The sequence below is a fragment of the Lipotes vexillifer genome, unplaced genomic scaffold, assembly GCF_000442215.2.
Source record: "Lipotes vexillifer unplaced genomic scaffold, Lipotes_vexillifer_v1.1 scaffold1117, whole genome shotgun sequence".
Classification (NCBI taxonomy): domain Eukaryota; kingdom Metazoa; phylum Chordata; class Mammalia; order Artiodactyla; family Lipotidae; genus Lipotes; species Lipotes vexillifer.
This window is the reverse complement of record NW_006778824.1, coordinates 771,289-794,565: the sequence shown is the minus strand read 5'-3', so window position 1 is coordinate 794,565 and position 23,277 is coordinate 771,289. Positions and strand designations below refer to the sequence as shown.

At 55.5% G+C, this 23,277-nt stretch overlaps 1 protein-coding gene across 1 annotated transcript in view; it reads left to right on the top strand.

Annotated features, from left to right (window-relative positions):
• Window positions 1-23,277, top strand: part of INPP5A (inositol polyphosphate-5-phosphatase A) — a 184,514-nt gene that overhangs the window by 62,183 nt on the left and 99,054 nt on the right. Inside the window, exon 3 of the mRNA XM_007451997.1 lies at window positions 19,781-19,881. Coding sequence (XP_007452059.1) covers window positions 19,781-19,881 — 101 coding nt within the window. The remainder of the gene's footprint in view (window positions 1-19,780; window positions 19,882-23,277) is intronic.

The following is a 23,277-nucleotide window of genomic DNA, read 5'->3' as shown; positions in this document are numbered from 1 at the left end:
GGGGGGGGGGTGTCTGTGGTAGTGAGTGGGGCTCGTTTCCCCATCACCTGGGGGTTCTGAGCTCTTCCTTCCCCACATTCTGCCCTGCCCAGGTGGAGAGCTGACCTCAGGGCCCCGGCCGAAGCCTCGCCTGGCAGAGCCGTTGCATCAGCTCCAGGCAGGCAGCTGTCCGAGGGGGCAGGGCGAGACCACCTTCCTGGTCGAGGGCTCACCTCGGGGGCGCGGTCTGGCTCCGGTGGCTCCCTCTGCCTGTGGCCGTGGAGTGAGAGGCCCTGGTGTGTGGCCCGAGCCATCCGTCCAGCTCTGTATGTTCCCTGGTCTGTGTTAGTTTCGGCCCGAACAGCTGTCATGTTTGTTCGTTTGTTTTTCATGGCTGGGCCTCGGCAGTGCCCGAGGAACACAGGGTGTGAGATGTGGTGGGTAGCGGGCCTGGCTCCGGGCTGGGAGGGGTCTTGGTGGTGACAGCCTCAAGGATGCAGGTGGGAGGCCTGTTCGGGCGCCGGGCTGCCCTCAGTGAGAGGCCCCTGGGAGCGGTCGCGGGGAGCCGGCATGAGACGCCGACTTGACAGGCCCCAGACTGAAGGCGCAGGGCTCACGTCCAGCCTTCCTTTTCCCTCCTGTTTTACTGATGACCTGGAGCCTCGGTGCAGTTAGGACAGTAAGTAGCCGGTGGTCTGGGGGTGAGTTCAGAGGGCGGCGGCTCTGTGAACTCTGACCCCCAGGAAACACAGGCCTCCTCCTTTCTGAGCCTCCTGGCTGCACACTCAGCCGTGTCGGGCTGTTTCCGGAATCAGAGCCCGACCGGCGGGCAGGTAGCTTGGTGCTTCTCTCGAGGTCTGTGTGCAGGGCGCCCGCGTCCTTTCTGGAACACTCCGCCTTGGCAAAGGGAATAGAACGTAAGGAGTGATGAGAGCTGCGGGACGTTCTTCCCAGTTTGCGAGCAGGAGCCTCTTGAGGAGGAAGAAATTTCAGTGGCAACTTCTTAAAAGTAAGATTTTAACACAAGCCCCCCCACCGCCTTTCTTGGGCCGACTTGGTCAGTTGGGTGCTCAGCCCCCTGCCCATAGCCCAGCAGCCGTGGGTCGGGAAGCCGAGCAGCCCCACCCTGGGCCAGAGCAAGGCTGGCGCTGGCCCAGGGCCCAGGGGGCAGGGCCTTGAGACACGGGGTGCTGGGTGGCTGTACTTTTTAAAAAAAAATCCTGGAGTTCCTATTATGCAGTTATGATATTTTTCAAAGTAGGCTTTTAATGACCTGCTTTTATAAACAGGAGAACTGAATACAACCTTCATGTTTTCTAGAACCCTTGGAGTAATTTTTGCTTTTTTGTCAAACTTGATCACTGTAAAAATGCAGGAGACAGGAGGAAATACCGTTTGTGTTCCCATCCTTAGTTCTGAACTAAGATTTTCGTGTGCTCTGTCCCGAACGTGGCCACGGCACCAGAGAGGGTGGTCAGCCTTCAAGAAGACGCAGAGCCTGGCCTCACCCCTGCTGGCTTCCCCATGCTTCCCTGCCCTCTGTGCCCATCCCAGCTCTGACCTCTCCCCAGGCCTCAGACTCCTGGAGCCATCACCAGCGACCCTCACCCACTTCCAGGCCAGCGGCAGCTTTGCCAGCCCCCTTTGTGGTCCCTCGGGAATCTCCCTCGGGGCCGTCACACCCCTGTCCTTTCTCTGTGAGCAGAGGAGTGCCCTGCAAATGGAACCCAGGTCCTGCTGCCCTCCTGCTTCCCGTCTCCCGGGCTGAGGGCCCAGGGTCCATGCGGGGGCCTCCAGGTGGCCCCACTCACCCCGCTGCCTCCTTCTGTGCCTGCTCTGTTCCCAGGCACCCCTGGGGTTTGGGCCTCTGCCCTTGACCCGCCGCCCCACTCTCCTCGTCCTGTGGTTGCTGCCTCTCGGAGAGGCCCCTCCCGGTCACCCTCTTGGCCTCCCCCAACCTTATCTTGCTCTGTGGATTCATCACTATCTGAACTTGTATTCTGCAAATGCAGCCTCCACCTCTGCTGTGGCCTGGATGTTTGTGTCCCCTGCCCCCAAATTCATATGCTGAAGCCTCATCCCCATTGTGATGGCATTTGAGGCAGGTCCTTTGTGAGGTGATTAGGTTCAGGTGAAGTCATGAGGGTGGGGGCCGTCAAGGGATCAGTGCCCTTATACAAAGAGGAAGACACCATGGCTTGGGAGGTTCCAGCCACCGTGCAAGGTGCTGGGGGCTAGAGGGGAGTGGGCCAGACACCCCGCCCTCGGGAGCTTCCACAGTGCTGCCAAGATACAGCCGGAAACAGCCCAGGGTGGCCTAGGGCCGCTCTGGGCTGGGCTGCAGGACCCGGCTTGCAGGGTCCTCGGGAAGGCCCTGGACGAGGCTGCAGCCAGACCCGAGGACGGGCAGGCGCAGCCATTCTGCCTCTGATGGTCACTGATCCTAGTGACTGCAGGCCAGGTTGGTGGGAGGTCGATTTTAACTTTCCAGTTTACAGAGATGGTGCACTTGGGGCAGGGCCCATCTTGCTGCTGCATCCCTAGAGCCTGGAGTGTGTCTGCACGTGGTGTGTGCTCAGCTCTCAGCTGAACAACAGTGAGGAAACAGCACAAAGCAGAGGAGGATAAATAAGTGTCCCCACCCCCATTCTGCCTCTGCTTGATGTCACACCCTCATGTCTAATGTCTGTGTGTCCCGGGGAAAAGGTACCTTCCTTAGCCAGTCGCAGGTCAGCGCACTTGGACAGCTTACTCTTTGTTTGGTAAACTGGGAAATCTTTCTATGTAGATTAATATACACTCTCTCTTTTAATGGCTTCAGGGTATTTCATCAAATGGATGGATAGGCCATCATGTTTTAAAGTCATTTTTCTATCGATGGCTCTTAGCTTGTTTCAAGTTTATAGTAATGCTATAGATAAATTGTAAAACAGGTATGACACTGGCTCACATCTAAACATGAAAAATGAGCAAGTATTGATGATTTTTTATTGAGATAATAAATATTTGTTATTTACTAATGAGAGATCCAGTAAGATGTTAGAACTGGTTCAAAGACGAATCCAAAGAGCAAACATGTGGGCTCTCCTGTCTGCGGTGCTGAGATGACTTTGCAGAAGGGATGTAGGACTGGCCAGGAATGAGCTGTGCGCCACCAGGCACTGGCATTCTTTTTTTTTTTTTTAATAAATAAATAATTTTAATTAATTAATTAATTAATTAATTAATTAATTTATTTATGGCTGTGTTGGATCTTCGTTGCTGCGCGCGGGCTTTCTCTAGTTGCGGCGCGCAGGGGCTACCCGTCTTTGCAGTGCGCGGGCTTCTCATTGCCATGGCTTCTCTTGTTGCAGAGCACAGGCTCTAGGCACGCAGGCTTCAGTAGTTGTGGCACGCGGGCTCAGTAGCTGTGCTTGCGGGCTCTAGAGCGCAGGCTCAGTAGTTGTGGCACACAGGCTTAGTTGCTCCACGGCATGTGGGATCTTCCCGGACCAGGACTCGAACCCGTGTCCCCTGCATTGGCAGGTGGATTCTTAACCACTGCGCCACCAGGGAAGCCCGACACTGGCGTTCTTGAGGTCAAGAATCTTTGCATCACTGCTGGTGTTTAGAATTGACAGAACTGTGAAACAGCTCAGAGATCATTAAAGACAGAGATAACCCGAACAGGGACAGGGCACCTCTAATCTTTTATGCCCATTTGAAAGTCTTTCATGATTTTCCCTGACAATAACTTCAAGAATAATGGGATGAGTAATGTCTTCTTCCAGCTAACATGGAGAAACAGGTACCAAATTTATCCTCCTGCCTTAAGCAAATTAAGACCAGAAAACATATATGAAACAGTAGTTTTCAGACCTCAGTCAGCAGGCAGGACTGAGGGGATGAGAAGGGAGCCTGTACTCACCCCAGTTTACAGCCAGAGAGAACTTCTAGGCTAGTGTCCAGCAAGACAAAATTTACAATTTGATGGCTTACAACCAATAAAAAATGACCACGCAGGCAAAGAAGCAGGGAAACAGGGCCCTTAAAGAGGAGAAAAGTCAGTCAACGTTATGGCTAGAGGTTTATCAGTTTTATTGACCTTGGAGAACGTGCTTTTGGTTTTATCGATCGCGCCAGTGTCGTTTTCTGTTTTCTCTTTCACTGATTTCTGCTCCTTATGTTTTCCTTTCTTTTCACCACTTTGGGTTTAATTTGCTCTATATGTAGTTTCTGAAAGGAGGAGACGCGAGTGACCAATTTTAGAAATTTGACATTGGGGAATCATCACGAAAAATCCTGCAGACAATAAAAAGTAAGGGAAATATCATGAACAACTTTTTGCCAATAAATTTGGACACTTATATGAAAGGAAGATGTTTTTGGAAAAACAAAGGATCAAAGCTAAGTCAAGAAGAAATAAATGAGCTCTCTATTAAATTAAAATTCTGCTAAACACTTTCCCACAAAAAAAACTCTCTAGGACCAGATGGTTTCACTGACGAATTCTGTCAAACATTTAAGCAAGAAACAATAACAATTCTACAGAAACTTTTCAAGAAGACTAAAGCATGGGCGATGCTTCCTAACTCATCCTGTGATGCAAGCAGTGCCCTGACAGCAAGGGCAGACAGAGGCATCACAGAATAAAAAGATAGATCCGTATCCCCCATGGAGTAAATGCCAAAATTCATAGAACTTTAGCAAATCGAATATATGAAACTATATACAGAGAGAGAGATACAAGTGACACAAGCATGCGTATAAACAACAACATATCAAAAAGTTAATGCATTAGTACCAAGGAACAGAAGCCTGGCGTTAACATACACAATTAATAAATAAGATTACCCATGTCAGCCGACTGAGGAATACAAACCACATGATTATCTCGGTAGATGCACAAAAAGCATTCGCCAAAATTCTATAGCCATCTCTCATGCAAACTCCCAGCAACCTAAGAATAGAGAGGAGCTTGTGCAGGAGCTTCTGTAAAGGGCACTACAAACCCCACAGCTGGCGCATTGCTTTTTTGCCTCGGGAGTGGGAGTAGAGCAAGGATGCCTGGTTTCACCTCTCTGTTCAGTGTGGCAGTGAAGGTCCTAGCCTGTGCTGCCAGGCAAGGAAGGAAACAGAGCCACACAGACCTGAAAGGAGGAGGTTAGACTGTGTCTGGGCCGAAGGCATGACTGGAAATCATGAGGAACGCACAGAAACTTTACTATTACAAATATAAGTCAACTTATTTAGTTTGCAACATACAAGATCAATTTGAAAACATATTTTTCTGTTAGATATGATCACTTACAGTAGCACCAAAATGAAATACTTGGATATAAAGCTAATGAAATATGTTAATGTCTGTACACTGAAAACATAAAACTGATGAAAGAAATCAGGGAAGATACGAGGAAATGGAGAGGTGTACCATGTTCATGGAATGTGAGACTCAATTATGTTAACATGTCAACTCCACTAATTGATCCACCAGTTTTGCAGTTCCAATCAAAATCTCTGCAGGACATTTTGGTAGAAGACTGCAAGATGATTCTAAAATGTAAAATGTATATGGCAGAGCAAAGGAACTAGAATAGCCAAAACAGTGTTGGAAAAAAAACAGTTAAGTTTAAGGACTCACACTTTCTGATTACAAGACTTACTACAAAGCTACTGCAATCAAGACAGTGTGCTTTTGGGAAAAGGACAGAGATATGGATTAGTGGAACAGAAAAGAGATGCAGAAACAGACCCACAGTTATGTCTAAGTGATTGACAAAGGCTATAAAAAGGCTATTCATTAGATACGGGACAGTCTTTTCAACAAATGGTGCTGGACCAATCAGACATCCATTTGCAAAAAAAAATTTTTTTTCCATACTTTGCACCATACACAAAAATTAAAATACGTTATAGACTTAAATGTAAAAGTTAAAATTATGAAATTTCTAGAAGAAAACTTAAGATGAACATTTTGTGGATGGGGCTTCCCTGGTGGCGCATTGGTTGAGAGTCCGCCTGCCAATGCAGGGGACACGGGTTCGTGCCCCGGGCCGGGAAGATCCCACATGCCGCGGAGTGGCTGGGCCCGTGAGCCATGGCCGCTGAGCCTGCACGTCCAGAGCCTGTGCTCCGCAGTGGGAGAGGCCGCAACAGTGAGAGGCCCGCGTACCGCAAAACAAAACAAAACAAAACAAAACAAAACACAAACTTTTGTGGCTGGCAACTAGACTGTGGTGGTGATCACTCTACAGGTGTCGGATTACAATGCTGCACACCTGAAACATACATTAAACAAACAGACAAATAAATTTAGCTCTAAGTCCCCCCCCACTCCCCGTCCCCTCCCAAATCTTTATGAGCTTGGTTAGGAAACGATTTCTTAGATACAACACCAAAAGCACAACTCATAGAAGAAAGAACTTTGCATAATTAGGAACTTTTGCTCTTTGTTAAGACACTGTTAGAGGAATGAAAAGGCACCCCAGATGTTGGAGGGATATTTGTAAATCACATTTGTTGAAGGGCTTGTATCCAGAAAGTACAAGGAACTCTCAAAAGTCAATAATAAGAAAGCAGAGAACCCAGTTTACAAATGAGCAAAGGATTTGAACAGACACTTTACAGAAGAAGATACACAAATGGTAAACGTGTGAAAAGGTGCTCAACATCACTAGTCTTTCAGGAAGTGCAGATTAAAACCACAGTGGGATATCAGTTCGTATGTATCAGACTGGATACAAGTAACAACCCTGACCACGTCCTGCGTTGACAAGGACGCAGCGCATTCTGAGCCTGCTGGCAGGAACGCAGGATGGTAAGGCCACCGTGGGAAAGCCTGTCTGTCCATTTCTGTGAAGTCAACACATGCCCGCCACGTGAGCCAAGATTCCCACCCTGTTTACCCACCTGACGTGGACACGTATGTTCGCAAGAAACCTGAGGCGGTGCTTCCGCTGCTTTCCTTGTCGTCCTCTGCGAGCCAGACTCCGGTGCGTGCCCTGATCCGCTAATGTGGCTCGTGGGGACAGGAACGACGCACTCCTACAGGAGGGACGGGGGCCTGGAGGAGGCGAGACCAGGGGCACGGGCCCTGCTCGGATTCTGGGTGGCGCTGAGGGCGCAGGAAGTGCGAGTTCTTCCCTCCGCACCCTGCTGTGGGCTCGGCCGCTGCGGGTCTGCAGCTGCCCCCCCCCCATCCCGTGCCCAGCCTCACCCTATGTGTCAGCGTTTGAGGTTCTTTACAGAGACACAGAGCTGGTGATAGGCTGCAGACGTCGCTCGCCTGTGCCGTGTCCGTGGACGCCGGCTCATCCTCACGGCGAGCGAGGCACAGCACAGCGATTCCGGGGGACCCAGTGGTGCCCCAGCGGAGAATCCTCATTGGCCCTTGAAGAGCCACTCGCTCGCTGGTGTCAGCGCGGCTGCATTCTTTGCCCCTGAGGCTGGGACGAAGGCCCACCCCCCTCGGAGCCCACTGACGTGGTGGCATCGGTGTCTCCAGGCTGCCATTCTAGAAAGTGCTCTGACCCCTGACCCCGGGACCCCCTCCGAAGTGGATACTGGGGGGGGCTCACGCCCACAGGGCCCCGCAGCTCAGCGACTGGTCGGGTGTGATGGACTTGCAGTGATGGGGCAGAGGGTTCGTTGTCCTGTTCGCTGTAACGATGCGAAGGCACCTGCGTTAAATCCACACGCGTGGAACAACGGGCCGCAGGACTCCAGGCGACCCGTGTCTCACGTTCCTGCGGCCCGTTCCTTTCAGTCGTAGCTGCCGCGTGGCGGGCGCTTGCGGCCTTTCACTCCTGCGATGGCTCAAACTGCCAAACTCTGTTTCCCACGTGAGGAAAGGGAGGCTTAGAGGTTCCGAGACCGGCCGGGTTGCATTAACAGGGCGGCGCCCGTCGCTGTGATTCCAACGGCCCCTGGGCTGGGAGACGCGGTGCTGGGGGCGCGGGGGCCGCAGAGCAGGCAGAGGCTCCTCCTCTTGTGGAGCATGGGGTCTAGGTGCGCGGGCTTCCGTAGTTGCGGCTCACAGGCTCTAGAGCAGAGGCTCAGTAGCTGTGGCGCATGGGCTTAGCTGCTCTGCGGCATATGGGATCTTCCTGAACCAGGGCTCGTATACATGTCCCCTGCATTGGCAGGCAGATTCTTAACCACTGCACCACCAGGGAAGCCCAAGAGGGCATCTAATTAATTATAACCATGGTCTATTGCACACCTGTGCTATATCTAACTGACAGGAACCTAGGCCAGCCTTACATTTACAAACCACGTGGTAAACCTAATTCTAGCTCTCTTTAGTTTTATTTTAAAAGATAGAAGAAGGTATTTTCAGACTATAAATCCCAAGTTGCAATTCTACTTTCAGCACAGCAGGGCAGAGACAATCCTCCAGAGCTCTGTAACTAAAGCCAGAAACATAACAAAATATGTCCACATTGAACACATAAACTCAAGGAGCCACCAAAATAATGGCAACTGGGAGAGGCTTGGAGCCCCGGCAGGGAGAGGGGATGGGTGCAGGGTGGGGGGCCTGCGGGCCGGGACTCTGGAGGCCGCCTCCTCGGGGTCCAGGGTCCCGGGGAAGAGACAGTCTTTAGGGGGTGGCTGGGGCTGGGGGGAAGCCACTGTGATGAAAGGCCTGGCGGGGGTGGGGGCTTATCTGGACTCTTAGACGGTGATCACAGTACCCTGTGCGCTGCAAATGGCCCCGAGGAACACGGGCCGGCTTCAGGAAGCAGGGTTCCAGAAGGGATTCCAAGGCATCTTGTGCTGTGCCCAGGAGTCTGTGGCCGCCTGCTGGCCCTATGGTCAATGTGGAAAGCCGGGTGGGCGCGTGCGGGGCGCGCGGTGGCCCCACGTGTCGGCCCAGGACCCGCTTAGGTCCTGCTCCCACCTTGGTTGGGAAGAGTGTTTTTTAAATTAAAATCAATCCGTTCATATACAACTCTGATGTCCCAAAGCAACAGGTTTTGTTAAGAGTCAGCCAAGCTCCATATTTCTGCCTCTTTAAAAGGAGCAGTCTTGTGTCCAGCTGTCTGGATCTGGTATAAAGCAGTGGCTTTGCCCTGCCTGCCGGACGCTGCCTCACCTTTGCAGTGGGTGGTCCAGCGTGCCTGTAGGTGCCACGGCCAGCGGCTGCACTAAGAAAACGCCAGCCCTGCACTTTGGGCTGGACGGCCAGGCCCGCACCCACCCCAAGGACGCGGAGCGGCCCTCCTGCCCCACAAGAGGCCAGGGAGACAACCTCGCTGATCGGACAGCCAGGCCCTCTGCCTGCTGGCGAGGTCACAGAAACTCATGGTGTCCTGGGTGCTGGCCGGCGGCTGCTATGGGGCCTGGGACGGCGCCCCGTCAGGGCACCGGGAGCTGAGTCTGGGCCTCCTGGGGGCGGGCACCCAGCCTCCACCCACAGCCAGTCCCAGCACAGCCCTGGGGCAGAGCGGGGGCAGTCTGGGTGTCCAGAGGACACTCCCCCCTGCCCAGGCCAAGGGTGGGCAGACGTTGTCTGCGGGGTGTGTTCAGGCGTAGTTGGTAAGTAGCAGCCATCTTTCCTCTGGAGGAATTCCTTTGTCCCTTTTCGGCTCCTTATCTTGGCTCTCCCAGCTTCCACTGGGCTGTTTGTAGGATGTAATTCCTTTTTAGGTCACTCAGATATCTCTTTGGAGAAAGCCTAACCAGGCCTGGCTGTTTCTATTTTTAGTGGGGGGTGGGGGGGAGGGGAACGGCAGGGCTGCTCTCCTGCGTTCTGGGAGCCAAGGGCTGCCCTCTCACTAGGCCACCTGCACAGCATCAGGAAGGGGCTGCTTTTTGGCGGAAAAGGGGAAAGCCCTGGCACCCCTCAAAATATAAAAAAAAAAATCCACCCCAAAGCACTCTTTAAACTATATTAGCCATAAACAACAAAACCACTCGGCAGCTCCATTCTGAGCAAGGACGAGGAACCAGGCAGAGACAGAGACAAAGATGGGGGGGGGGGGGGGGGGGAGGGGAACGGCAGGGCTGCTCTCCTGCGTTCTGGGAGCCAAGGGCTGCCCTCTCACTAGGCCACCTGCACAGCATCAGGAAGGGGCTGCTTTTTGGCCCCATGGTGTGTACTTTTTGTTTTTTCTAATTCCCTAGGCTCTTCCTTGCCAAAATTTCTACTTTGCTCTTTTCCAAAATATTTTTCTTGAGCCTTCCTATGAACTAACGAGCCCACCTATTTTTATCAGTTGCCTACATTTTCCCTAAAGTTCGCAGAAGCTCCTTTTTCTGGTAAAGAATTTTGGCGGAGCACGTGTGCAGTTTGGGCAGTGACCTTGTCCCAGGTGGGCAGGGTGGGAGCCAAGCTAGAGCCCAGGTGGGCGGAGGCGCCAGACACCGACCCTCCCGGGGGCCTGGAGCCCTCTGCCCCGTCCAGTTCCCGCTTTACTGAGTTCCTTCCAACCAGGTGTGACCCGAGCACACCTTGGAGGGACTTTCCTGTCCATCCTCAAGATGTCCATGCCATTGGCCCCAAAGGGATCTCTGTCTGGGCTCATTCAGGTTCCAGAGCTCCTTCCCAGAGGCTGGGGAAGGCCAGCAGCTCCATCCTCAGCTGCCCAGAGAGCTCTGGGCCGGAACTGGCGCGTGTGGTTCTGGGGCGGGAATGACTGTGCGGCCCCGGGGCCTGGGGATATCCCCACAGCCGGTCCCGGCACCGCAGCATTTGTGGTGGCGTCGAACTGACATGCCGTCTGGTGCTTGCTCTGTGTCTGGCCTGTGCACGGCGACTGTCCCAGGCAGGCGCCTAGGGACGTGGACGCTCAGAGAGCCCAGGGCAGCAGGCACGGGGGCTTATTCTGTGGCCCAGCGATGACCCTTCTTGGTGAGTGGGCCACGGAAGCGGGTGCGCCGTGCAGCTGCGGCCTGGACTGTTCCGTGCGGTCTGTTAGGGCAGTGTGCACACGCGCACGCGCGCGCGTGCTCCTGTGAGTGGGAGTATCTATTACCGGCCACGTACACACGTGTGGTTGTGTGTCTTCCTGACGAGTTCTGTCTGGTTACCACGCATGCTCTTCACCCCCTGGGGTCCCCTGCCGTCGCTGAGGAGGCCCCCCAGGCTTCCCGTGTGTCCTTCTGCCCGTTCCCTTCCGCGTGTGACTCTGCACGCCCATCTCCCCTGGTGCCGGCGCTGCCTCGTCCCGCAGAACCTTCCATGCTGCCCCGTACGGGGGCCCCTGCAGCCCTAGCGCTCAGCGTGGGCCCAGACCGTCCACATTTAACATAACCATTGATACGGTTGATTTGGGGTCTGCCGTTGAGTTATCTGTTTTATGTTTGTACCTCCTGGTTTGTCCCTTTGTTTCCCCATTTCTGCTTTCTTTTGGATTCTTTCTTTCCTTTTTTCTTTTTTGCATTCTATTTAAATTTGCTCATTGGCCTCTTGCCTTTTGTAAACTATTTTTAAGTGGTTGCTGTAGGTTTCGATACACAGGCCTAAAGGTTTCCCCCTGCTTCTGGTTAACGTTATGCTCCTTCACGTATGATGTACAAACGTTGGCATCGTGTGCGTTTCTGTGTGGCGTGTGCTTTAGGTCCACACGCGTGGAGGACTCCGGCAGGCGGTATTATCATTGCTGCTTTAAGTAGGAGTCGGCACCACCTCCCCGCCCCACGGCCCATCCCACCTGCTGCCTGGTTTGGGATCAAGTTCCTGGGGGGCGGCCACGCCTGCTCACACGGCATCTTGCCCACACCTGCCCAGCGGCGTTGCCGTGGAGACCGCCGGCCTGCGGAGCCTCTGCCGTTTCATCTGCTTCTCGAAGTTAACGTTTGCCCAGCCCTGCTCTAGTAGGTCCCTCGTGAAGGGCTCATGCGGACGGAACTGACCGGATTTTGTATGTGGAAAACTGCTTTTCCCTGGCTTTGATGTTCGAAGGACAGTTGGCTGATGTGTGTGTAATCCTTGCCTTACACTTTGTCTCACTGAGGTTTTCAGTGAAGGTTGTTCCGCTGCTACCTTGACTTGTACGTTGGTCCTGATGAGGGTCTCATTGATGTCGTTTCCTGGAGACCCGGAGGATGGTGTCTTTACCTTTGAAATCTAGTAGTTGCACTAGGATATGTCCAGGAGTCAGTGGTTTGGGGTTAATTTTCTCAGGTGCTCAGTAGGCCCTTCAGTGTGTGAGTTCGGGTCTTTTCCTGTTTTTGGAAAGTTTTCTCGGGTTGTGGTTTCAGTATTGGTTCTGGTCCGTGGGTTTTCCCTTCTTCTCTGGGGCCCGTGGTGGCAGATGTTCTTCTCTTGCTGCCTGTCGGCCACGTTCACTCCTTTCTCCCCTGCTCTCTTCACGACGCTGTTTTCACTTTCTCGCTGAATTTCCCTTGAAGCTGATTTTCCCTTGGGCACTTTGTAATTTGCTCTTTTTTCTCTGTGATGATTTTGTCTTTTTCTGCCATTTCTTTCCTGAGGTTGGTTAATCCACACTTTTCTTTCTCTCTTTTGGGTCCATTTCTAGTTTAGTTTTGTGTTTCTGATTCCAAGTGTTTTTTCATCGCCTCAGTGCTTGTCTGAGTGTGTTTGCCTCTGTTTGCAGTGTCGGCTTGTAATTCTCTGCAGCTTCGCGATTCTTTCTCAGGGGCGGAGGGCCTTTTCCTGGCGTGGGATGTGTACATTTTTGCTGACTTGTCCACAGCAGCTTTGTAGGGACTTGAACTTCCTCTGGCTTGTCCCCATGGTGTCGGCATGGGTAGGATTCCTAGCTTCACAGCGCCCTCTTCTGTCCGTCCAGCGAAGTCCGGAGCACGGGGGCCACCCTGCCTGGTGTCGGGCAGTGAAGGGGCAGCCTCTCCTCTGTCTCAGGGTTTCTGTCTCCCCCTTTCTCCTCTGCCCCTTTATCCGGTTGCCAAGGCCACGTGCCCTTTTGGCTGTCCCTTTTTCTCTCCAGAAGCAGAGTCTCACTAGTGCCCTGCAACCTGGTCCTGTGGGCCGGTGCTTCCGGGGATTTTCCCTCGAGGGCTTCTGGCCTCCAGCCCCTCCCCCAGCCCCTCCCACGCCCACAGGGCCTGGGCCGTGCAACTGTGCATTGTGGACTGGTCACCAGGCTGTGCGTTAGATCCAGAACTTGTTATCTTATCACTTGAGGCCTGTGCCCTTTGACCTACATCTCCCATCCCCTCCCCCCTCCCCAGCCCCGGAAACTGCCTTCCTATCCTCTGTTTCTCTGAGTTTGGCTTGTTTAGATTCTCCGTGTGAGTGAGGTCATACAGGGGGTCTCTCTGTGACTCGCTTCGCGCGGTGGGATGCCCTCCAGGTTCCCCGTGTGGTCGCGGCTGGCTAGGCAGCTGGGATGCTTCCTAAGGAGACGCTCGCCCTCCTTGGTTTCCTTCCCCAGAGGCGCAGGTACAGAGCGAGGCAGGATGAATTCTTGCCTCGTTCTCTTTATCTACCAGTTTTCAAAAGAATGTCCTGACTCCAAGGCGACTAACGTGTGGGGTTTTTAGTATCGCTGTGAACTCATGGATACAAATATATTGGTGTATGTGATTTTCAATCCAGTTTACGCCCTAGTGGCCTGTGCTGGTTGGAGTTGGAGCGTTCGTCACTGCTCTTAACGTGCCTGCAGGAAGGCATCCAGCCACCCAGGTGACGCCATCGGGCTCCTCCTTCCCCGTCCTGAAGTCCCGCGCTGCCCCGTTGGTGCTTTCGCTGCCAGAGGTGGGAGCGAGGCTCTTCTGAGTCTGCTCTCAGAGCAGGAGCTCCCCGTACTTGGCTGCAAGTTTATCTCCGGCTGTTCAGGGAAAGCCTGTGTGGATCTGTTCCGTCACCTTTGGTTGTAAATGAAACGTGCGACTTGTGGGTGTAGAGAAATGGCAGTGGCGTGTCCCTCGGTGTTCGCTGGTCGTTTCCATGATCATTCGTTACTTTTCTTCTGAAATGTTTCATGATAAGGATCTTGTCATTTTAATAGCTTCGTTTTCAAATGAGACGTGACTCTGGCCTCTTGATGTTACATTTCGGCGTGATCTCATCTAAACACCTCCTTTTGGCTTTTGAAACGTCCTCTCATGCCCGCTGTGTGTGGAGGGGGCACCTGAGGCCACGCCAGCTGGAACCTGTGACCAGGCATGGCCGGGCCTGGCGAGCGGCCCTCGAGGTCGCCGACGTGTGCGGGGTCCCGGTAGGTGGCATGTGGGGCGATCTCTTAGCAGCCCTGAACTTGGGGCCTGTGTCCACGCCACTTGAGGTCATTGTGGTTCGACAGGGCTGCACTGCTCCCTGGAGCTTGGTTTTCCAGGGTTGCCACTCCCTGCACCCCTTGGCCACCCGCTCTCGTGGGGGGGAGCGAGGGCCTCCCCTCCTCCACTGTGTCCCCAGCGGGCTCCCTGCACTTGCCACCCAGGCTCCGCTGGCAGGCGCTCCGCCAGGTGCGTCCACGTAATGCAGGTGGCTCAGGTTTAGGTAGACGGGACCTTTGTCAACAGCCGGGTGGAAGCCCATGCTGAGGCCTCCTGCACACGCTTCTCCACGCAAAGGGGAACCCAAGTAAGACACACGCTCGCTGGGAAGTTCGTAACCGTCGTGACGGTAACTGCTCATGATCTGACTTTCCACATGTGTGTGCTTAGGGCAGGTGTGCCTGTTGTCCCTAAAGGTGGCCGTGCTCAGCCATCGGGAAGTGTCGTCCGGGTCATCGTGTAGAAGACGCTGAGGTTCAAGAGTTAAAATAATATCCGTCGTTTTATTTGGCTGTTGATTTAAACTGATGATCAACTGAAATTCAGTTTCAGGTTAACTTAATTTCGCTATAATTTAAATTTGGAATTAAATTTAGTTTAAGTTTAATTGTGTTCAAATTTAAATCTAATTGTGATTACCAATTAAAATGTGTTGGATAGGGGTCATCCTTCCCCAGAAAGTGGCTCAGTCGGGGACGGTGTTGTGGGCACACAGGGGCTTCACCTCTGCTGGGTGGGGCTCCCCAGCCTCTGTCCGGGCAGAGCTGCAGCGCAGGGAGTCCAGCCGGAAAGTCTCCCTCCCGCTGAGCTGGGACAGATGCCTTGGTGTTTGGGTAAGACTGGAACGCAGTGGCGGGGACTGGAGGGCAAGGCATGGAGGGGCGGGAGCTGCCCGCACGGCTCCGGGCCAAGGACACGTGGACACGCGGACACGCGTCCCTGGCTGTGTGCCGAGTCGCAGGCGCCGGCGCTGGGCAGGCCGGAAGCGCCTGCGTGTCTGTGGCGCGTTCGCACCCAGCACCTCGGCTGGGCTGGAGCGCGGCCTTCTGAAGGGGGGCTCAGGTCGGGGGGGTGTCAGGAGAAGCGGGACAGCAGGTTCCTTGGCCAGCGAGAGCCCTTTGTCTGTGCCCAGCGCTTTGCTAACCGGTGGTCTTCAGAGACCGTGGCGCCAAAGGGGGTCACAGATGTGACCACCCTACAATCGTCCTTCAGCCTGGGACTCGAGAGACTGGAAGGTGGGTACGTGGTGCGGCACACGCCCCCCCCTCCCCGATGTGCGGTTGCACGTGACCCACGCCAGGCTCTGTCACTTGCAGAGTGCCGGCCAGTGCCACCTGTGCGTGGCTTCTGGGGGCATCCTGTGACACAGTGTGTAGGCAGAAGTCCCCGGCGAGAGCTTTCTTGTCTAAATAAAGTAGGCAAAGCACTAGAATAGAAGCCCTTTCCCCTTTTCCTTTAACCTTATGCCCTTTCCACTTCTTCCCGCCTGGAATGTAGGCATGAGGTCTGGGGGCTTTGCAGCCATGTTGCAGTCACGAGGATGACAGCCAGTGCTCGCAGTGGCAGACCAGACATGGTGGAAGCAGCTGGCTCCTGGATGCCGCCTGCGAGCAGGTGCACCATCTCTGCCTGCTAGCCCGGCCTCCTTATGCCAGCGGCCGGTTGTTGGTTTTCTGTTGGCCAAGCACGATCCTAATGGAAACCGCGTAGGCCACAGCTTTTCTGAGAATTTCAACTCCTCATTTTGTCACTTTCCTCTGTGAGTTTACAGCACGAAGAAGTGCTCCTGGAGGGCTTTCAGGCACCACGTCTTTTCTTGGAGGTGGAGATGCTAGAGGCCCTGGGAGGAGCACGGTGGGGCCGGGGAGACACACGTGGAGATGAGCCTGGGGTCAGATGGACTTGGTGCGCAGATGTGTGGGCCGGGAAGATGAGAGGCAGGAGGACCCCAGCTCTGCTCTTGCTCTGGGCGCTCTGTGGTGCAGCCCTGGACCCCAGCCTCGCACGCCAGGGCGAGATGGAGCCGTGCGTCCAGGAGCCGGCAGACCCGCCGGCTTGATGCTGAGTGTCGCCTCTTCCCAGTTGTTTAAGATTCTCCGTGTCCTTTGGGACACGTTGGCTGGTCCTTCAGGGAGAACGTTGGCAGTGCTGTAGGGAGACGCGCTCTGCGCAGGGTGACCTCGGACTGAGAGGAGTGGGCTGTCCGGCCCCGTGAGTGCCCGGGAAGCCCACAGCGTGCCCATCGGGGTGGGGCCCACCCTGTGCGTCCCCCGGTGCTGCTGTAAGCTCAGGCGCGGCCCCCCACGGGCGTGAGGTCCCAGCCCGCCCACCCCTGGGCCGGCGTTTGCTTCCTCAGCTGCGGCTGTGAAGGGGCTTCCCTGGCCCACAGCAGGGCCGGAGCCCCGGCAGCTCCTGGAGGCCCCTTCCCTCACCGGTGCCCGGTCCCCCCGCCATCCGTACACAGGCCACGTCTCTCCTTTGCAGCTGAGGCTCAGGCGGGCAGGTGGGGGCTGCCCTGGGCCCCTGCTCCTCCAGGCCCTGTAGCTCAGGCAAGACCGCCGTGGGTTTCAGAGATAAACCACCGCGGAGATGGCGCCACGTCCCAGGAAGGGGCCCCTCTGCTGGGCACTGCCCGGATGCTCTGGAATCCGCACAAGGGGCGTCCGCCCACTCCCAAGGAGCTGCTCTTTTTGGATTTCTCCATTTTCTGAGATTTGTGGGATCAGAGTCAAATGTCTGAGGAGTTTCATATGATTTAAAGAGTGAATTCTGTGCCATAAACGGCTATTTCAGTTTAAACCACAGCAGAGAGTCGTCTTACGAGGGCGACGTGTATGGGCTTCGGGTGAAGGCAGACAGGTGGGCAGACCTGCCCAGGGAGACCCCGTGACTTACTGCGGCCGCACGTGGGCCCCTCGTCCTCGCTGCCCTAATTCATAATGGAAAGTCCTTGGAAAGCGGCTCCGCTTGGCTTTTCCTGGGGACTTGGGTCGTGGTCCCAGCCACGATCTGGTGGCCTGCAGCCTCGGTTACAAGAGGTGACAGTGTGAACTGCAGGAACCTGTCACTGACTCGGGGCCCCGTATTCACCCACAAAACCCAAGCGTCTCTGGGGCTTCCTTCTCCTTTCCCGCCCCGGTTGTAGAGCTGCGTGAAGAACACGCTGCAGAATCACAGGAACTGGTGCCGCGAGCCTTACAGTCGCGCTCGTGACGATCTGCGCGTGTCAGAGCATCGCATTCACTTTGTGTGCAGTCACCAGCTTCCCAGGGAGGAACTGCTCCTGGGGGAATTCTGTGCCCTCTTTGTGAAGGTCTGGTTTTATATGTTGTTCCGGGTACTGCAGAGGGTGGGTGACAGAGCTGCACACATCAGGGAGCCTTTGGTGGCTTCTGTGTGACCAGGCTGCTGTGTGCACCTGTGGGCGTGGCTGGCATTGTGCACGCTCGACCTTGGGCCTGAGGGCAGGTCGGTCTGGTGATCTGACCCAGGCTGGCCCGGAGCCTCTCCTGACTGGGGTCCCTTGTGCCCTTTGCATCCAGGCTTCAGGCCTGGAGACCATTCTGCAGTCTTTTCTGGTTGGTGAATGTGATTTGCTGCATGGACACCTGTGGGATTCCTGAACTTTGTCTTGTGATCATTCCATGCCGGCAAGGGCTGCACGGGGAGCATCGTGTGTGAGGGCGCCTGCCAGGGGGCCGCCGGCGGGTGGCATCCAGCTTGTCTTGGAGTCTGCGTTTTAGCGCCTGCGCGGAGCAGGACTGAGCTTGCGTGAGGCGAGCCGCCTGTTCCCTACTCCCCCCGGGCAGGGCTGTGGCTCCGCCAGCTGGGGAAACGTCTGGGCCTGTTCTGGTCCCTGTCTCCGAGAGCCTGAGCCCTGAGGCTGGTGACCAGGGACAGAGAGAGTCCACGGCTGTGTTCAGTGGGAAGTGGAAGCACCCCAATGGGCGTCCCATATACCCACTTAAACGGAGCGTAGGGTACGAGCCAGGACAGGCCGCTCTACCCGCTGGTATCGCCTTTCCCATGCAGCTGAAAAGTACTTTCTGGTCTGAATTTTCCTCCTGTTTAAAGAACCTCCCTGTCTTGGGGATTGTGTTTTGATGTCACAGCTGGAGCAGGACCAGGTCCAGTCACTCTCCCCGAGGCTGGACGTGCTGCCTGCCGTCTGCGGGTCAGGGGCAGCTACTGCTGGGCAATGCTTCCTTCTGAGACTTGCAGAAGCGTGGCACCCAGGGCCTGATGCCCTGCGTCCTCTGTCCCCGTGGCCGACTTTCTGGCGTGGCCTGGCTGAACCTAGATGCAGCCACTTCCCATCAGGGACCACACAGCTGTTGTTCCCAGAGCACCCATCTCCGCAAGGCCCGTTGGATGCAGCCCTCACCTGTCCACGGTGCACTGACCTCAGGGCAGGACGCGGTGGTGGCCGAGGTCGGGTTCAGGCGCTGACACTGTGGCCTTAGGCGCGGATGGCCTTGTGTAGGGGACCTGCCTCTGGGATGGTGGGCTTGGGGAGGGACAAGGTAGTTCTGTGGGTTTTGGTGAGGGCTTCAGAGCCGGCAGTGTTGCCGTGTCAGCAGGTACCAGGGAGGGGACGGAGAAGCGCAGAGCCGAGGAAGGGCAGAGGGGTGGGCGCAGGCGGGGACAGGCAGCCTCTCGGCCTCCAAGTGCCCTGCCTGGCCTCCTGGCATGCCTCCATCGCTGCCCTTGGCCGTCGGGTCCCAGCGGCCCCTCTCCACTCCCAGGAGCCCTTGCCCCTGCTGCTCCCCCAGGCCGTGCTGACGCCTCCGGTGCATGTCCTGGCACGGCCGCCTCGTCACCACACAGTGTGCCCCATCGGTGACTCGCTGTCCCCGGCGCCCCAGGAGGGCAGGGCGGTGGGTGCCTGGCCCCCTCGTGAGCACGTGCAGGTCGACACCTGCTCAGGTGACCTGTGGGTTGCCCGGAGACGCCTAACGTGGCTTACGGCAGGGGTGAGACTCAGGTCCGTGCCACCGCCTCGGGGTGGCTGGGTCCGTGCTGGGTTGGGTGTGGGCAGCGGGGGGCAGCTGGACGGCGCTCTCGGGACCATCCCTGTGAGCTTCCTGGAGGAGCCGCTGGGGGGGTCAGTGGCCGCAGCTTCGAGGACGACTCCAGGTCGAGTGGCCGAAGTGTGGGCGGGTTGGGCGCTGCCTCGGGGCCAGTTTAGTCGGAGCCCAGCGGTCAGGGGACCCTGGCGACCAGGGAGACGCGGCGGGCCTGGCCCCGTGGGCTGTGGTGGGCGGGCGGCGCTGAGAGGAGGTGGGCCAAGCTGGCTCCGCTGCCCAGGGGCCGCGTGGCTGGACCGGGTCCCGCTGGTGGCCGTAGCAGCATCAGTGATGGCTGCCCTCACGTGTGAGGTTAGGATGCGTGTTTGCTCCTCTGGGCCTTTGCAGGTGCCCTGCAGCTGACACGTGGGACTCTAGTTGGGAGGAAATGCCCAGATTACTGAGGAAGGTTCTGAGGAATTGTGAATCCTTTCTGAGGATTTGTAGTAACGGGGAGGGGACGGCCCTGGGAACCGAGATCCTCAGGACTCGTGGGGAAAGCACTGTGGCAGGAGCCCCGCGGGGGCCTGACGCTGCCGTGTGTTCCTCCCCAGGTCGTGCACACGCACAGGCCGCACTTCCTGGCCCTGCACTGCCAGGAGTTCGGAGGGAAGAACTATGAAGCCTCCATGTCGCACGTGGACAAGTTCGTCAGGTACGTCCCGGGGCAGCCGCTTGTCCCTCTGCTTCCTCCTGGGGTGGGTGGCACGCTCGTGTGAGCGCGAGATCCGGGGTGAGGCACACGTTTCCAAAGAGGAGGCGGGGCCCGGGGTGGGGTGACAGCGCCCCCGAGGTCCAGGCCGAGATGCGGTCACGTGGCCCGATGGCTGTGAGCCTGCTGCTTCTGCTTCTGCTGCCGCTGCGGCCGGGGACAGAAGGGGCTGATGTCCACGCAGCAGCCCACAGCTTTTCTGTCACAGTGGGACGGGCACAGAGCGCCATCGTCGGTGTGGCTCTGTGGACGGCGGGCCTGCCTGGCGCCACACGGGAAGCGAGGGCCCGGGTCTCGGGAAGTGGGCGCAGGGGCGGGGGCAGGACAGGTGGGACGGCAGGCCTGGGCCAAGAGGCTGTGTGCCTGACAGCCCTGGGTATCGGCAGCCGCCGGAGCGTCCTTCCTGCCTCTGGCCCCAGTGCCTGGGGCACCCTCTCTGCACTGTGTCCCCTGCGATGTGGCCCTGTCCTCCCCGACCCCGGACCCCGGGCCCTGTGACTGCTCCCGCCGGCGGAGTGTGGGGAGGTGACACGTGCCACTCGTGGGGCTGGTCGTCGAAGGTGGCTGTGGGTGGGGTGGGCCGGGGCCGCGTGTGGTGTGCAGGTCTGCGGGTGGGTGGTCTCTGTAGGCTCTCAGCCTGGAGCCCCCCGTGAGGCTGAGTCCAGCTGCTGTCCCAGGCCTCGGCCCCTGTCACAGTCCCCAGTGGCGTGGAATGACACAAGCCATCCGTGTTTTCAGCTGTCAAATTGTGGGGTCCTTTGTTAAAAGGCAAATTTTTAAAAGCTACCAGACTTTCCCCCAATAATCTATAATTTAAGGCAATTTCAATCAAAATGTTTTCTTAACACTTTAACACTAGAATTAATATGGAAGCAGAGAGAGGCAGGACTTGCTGCAGTGCTTCTGAAACCCAGCAAGGGGGGCGTCCTCAACTCCCCCGCCCGAGGGCCTCCTGTGTGTGTGTGTGTGTGTGTGTGTGTGTGTGTGTGTGTGTGTGTGCGCGCGCGCAGGCGGCACCTAGATGCGCGGGAGCGGAGCTCCTGCCCCACCTCACCCCAGTGTGCAGCAGGTGGCGGCTGGGTCAGGGGGCGGTACCGCTGGTGTCCTGGGCCATGAAACCGTGAAGCTGGGTCTCCAGCACGTTTTGTTCTCTCCACACACAGGGATGAATTTCACTTATTACTGAGTCGATGTAAAAGGCCCGAGGACAATTCAAGAGTAAAGCGTAGGAGAGCATCTAGGGAGAGATTTCTTTAAAAAGGTGCAGAAGTGCAGCCCACAAGAGGAAAGACTGACGCATTTGACCATGTTGAAATTAAAAGCTTTATCAAAAGGCACTATAAACAAAGTAAAAGTTTAGCCACACCTGGGGAAAGATATCTGCAACATACTTTACTGACAGAAATCGTCAGTATTTAAATATATAAAGAACTGCAGAAAGTCAGTAAGAAAAGAACACCTTTCGAGAAGCTGGGCACATCAGCGACAAGCAGACGCAGGTGAGGGGCAGCGCCCGGCAGGGTTGTGCGTCTGAGCTCGCGGGATCCCACGGCTCCCGTCCCCTGCCGTCCCCTTGCTGTTGTCGGAGATGTTTCACTCCTGCCTGTGCTCTGCGTCACACACATATTGTTATTTTTGCTTGAAACAGTTGCCTCTTGAAAAGGTTAAAAAGTGAGAGAACATGTCACCTGTTTGACTAGAGTCACCTGCCCTTCCCAGGGTGAGTCCTTCTCTGTACAGTCAGCTTTCTCTCCAGCACCATTTTCCTTCAGCCTGAGAACCTGAACATTTATCTCAACACAAGTTGCTGCTGGTCAATTCTCTCAGCTTTTGTTTATCTGAAAAAGGTCTTTGTCTTTGTTTTTGAAAGATACTTTTGTTGTAAACAGAATTCTAGCTTGTCCATTTTTTTCCTTTCAGTGCTTTAAGGATATTGTTCCATTGTTTTCTGTGTGCCATTGTTCCTGAGGACAATTGGGCTGCTGTTCTCGTCTTAATTTTCTGTATATAGTGTGTCTTTTTTCCTGACCGCTAAGTTTGTCTTTCTAGCTGGTTAGCAGCAACTTGATTGTTTTGTTTTAGTTTGATTTTCTTTGTGTTTATTTTGCTTGGAGTTCTTGGAGCTTTTTCAACCTGTACGTTTATGACTTTACTGAGATTTGGGAAAAGCTTTTGCATGGTTTCTTCCCTTCTCTTTTGTTCTTGGACTCTGGCTTCCTGATGGTAGACTGTCACACAGGTCCCTACAGCTCTTTCAGGTTTTTTTTTTTTTTTTTTCCAGTCCATTTTTCCTCTTTGCTCCAGTTTAGTTGTGTCTGGTCTTCTTTATGTTTTAATCTGCTGTTAGGCCTATTCAGTGAATTTATTTCTGAGGCTGTATTTTTCAGCTCTAGAACTTTCATTTGTGTTCATGTTTTCCTTTAAATCTTTGGTTACATTTATAATAGCTGTTTCAAGTTTCTTTTCAGCAAACTCCATCATTTTTATCCTTTCTACATCTGTTTCTGTTGCCTTTTTTTGTAGATTATGGGTCATATTTGTTGCTCTTCAACATGCCAGTAATTTTGATTCTGCTGCTGGGTGTGTTTCGTGTCTGCGTCTTGCCTGGCCCCCTAGAGCATGCTGGGGTTCATCCCAGCAGGCAGGTAGGTGCTTGAGGACTAGTTGGATATGCTGTCAAGGCTTATCTTCTACCTTCCCCTCCTCCCTATTCCTCCCTCATTGTCACTCCTTAAAGCTGGAGCCCGTCTTCTTCCTGCCCTGAGTGCTGGCTGGTCACACAGCACCCATGTCCTCCACCCCCTGCCGGGGCGCTGGTTGGGGGGGTGTCAGGTGCCTCTGTCCATCCGGCACCATCACAGAACTCGAGGGCGCACCACAGCTCTGTCCCGGCCGTGTCTGTAGAGATGGCGGCGAGGTCGCCTGCTGAAGGGTTTTCTGGTGACAGAGTGTGGCCGTGAGGTGTGCAGTCAGGGCTGGAGCCTGTTCATAAGGGACGTCTGGAGACCCTTCCCTCCTTCTTGCTGCAAAGCCTTGGCCACTTGGTCACGGTCCTCAGCTTCTCTCCCGTGAGGAGCGAATGCAGGCGGGACTGCCCAGGCCTGGGGGCGCCTGTGTGGCCTCTGTGAGGACCGGGTGCAAACAGCCAGGATGCCCCACAGGCTGTGGACTCGAGCTTTCCTGGTGTGTGGCCCTGGGTGAGTTCCCTGTGTCAGCTTCCCGAGGGGCCCCCATCCTGCTCATCTCATGGCTGGCATGGAGCGGCCTGTGCTGAGGGTGCGTAGTGGGTCTCAGTTTATGCCACCTTTGCCTCTCTTCCCCTCCCCCTCCCCTCCCCTC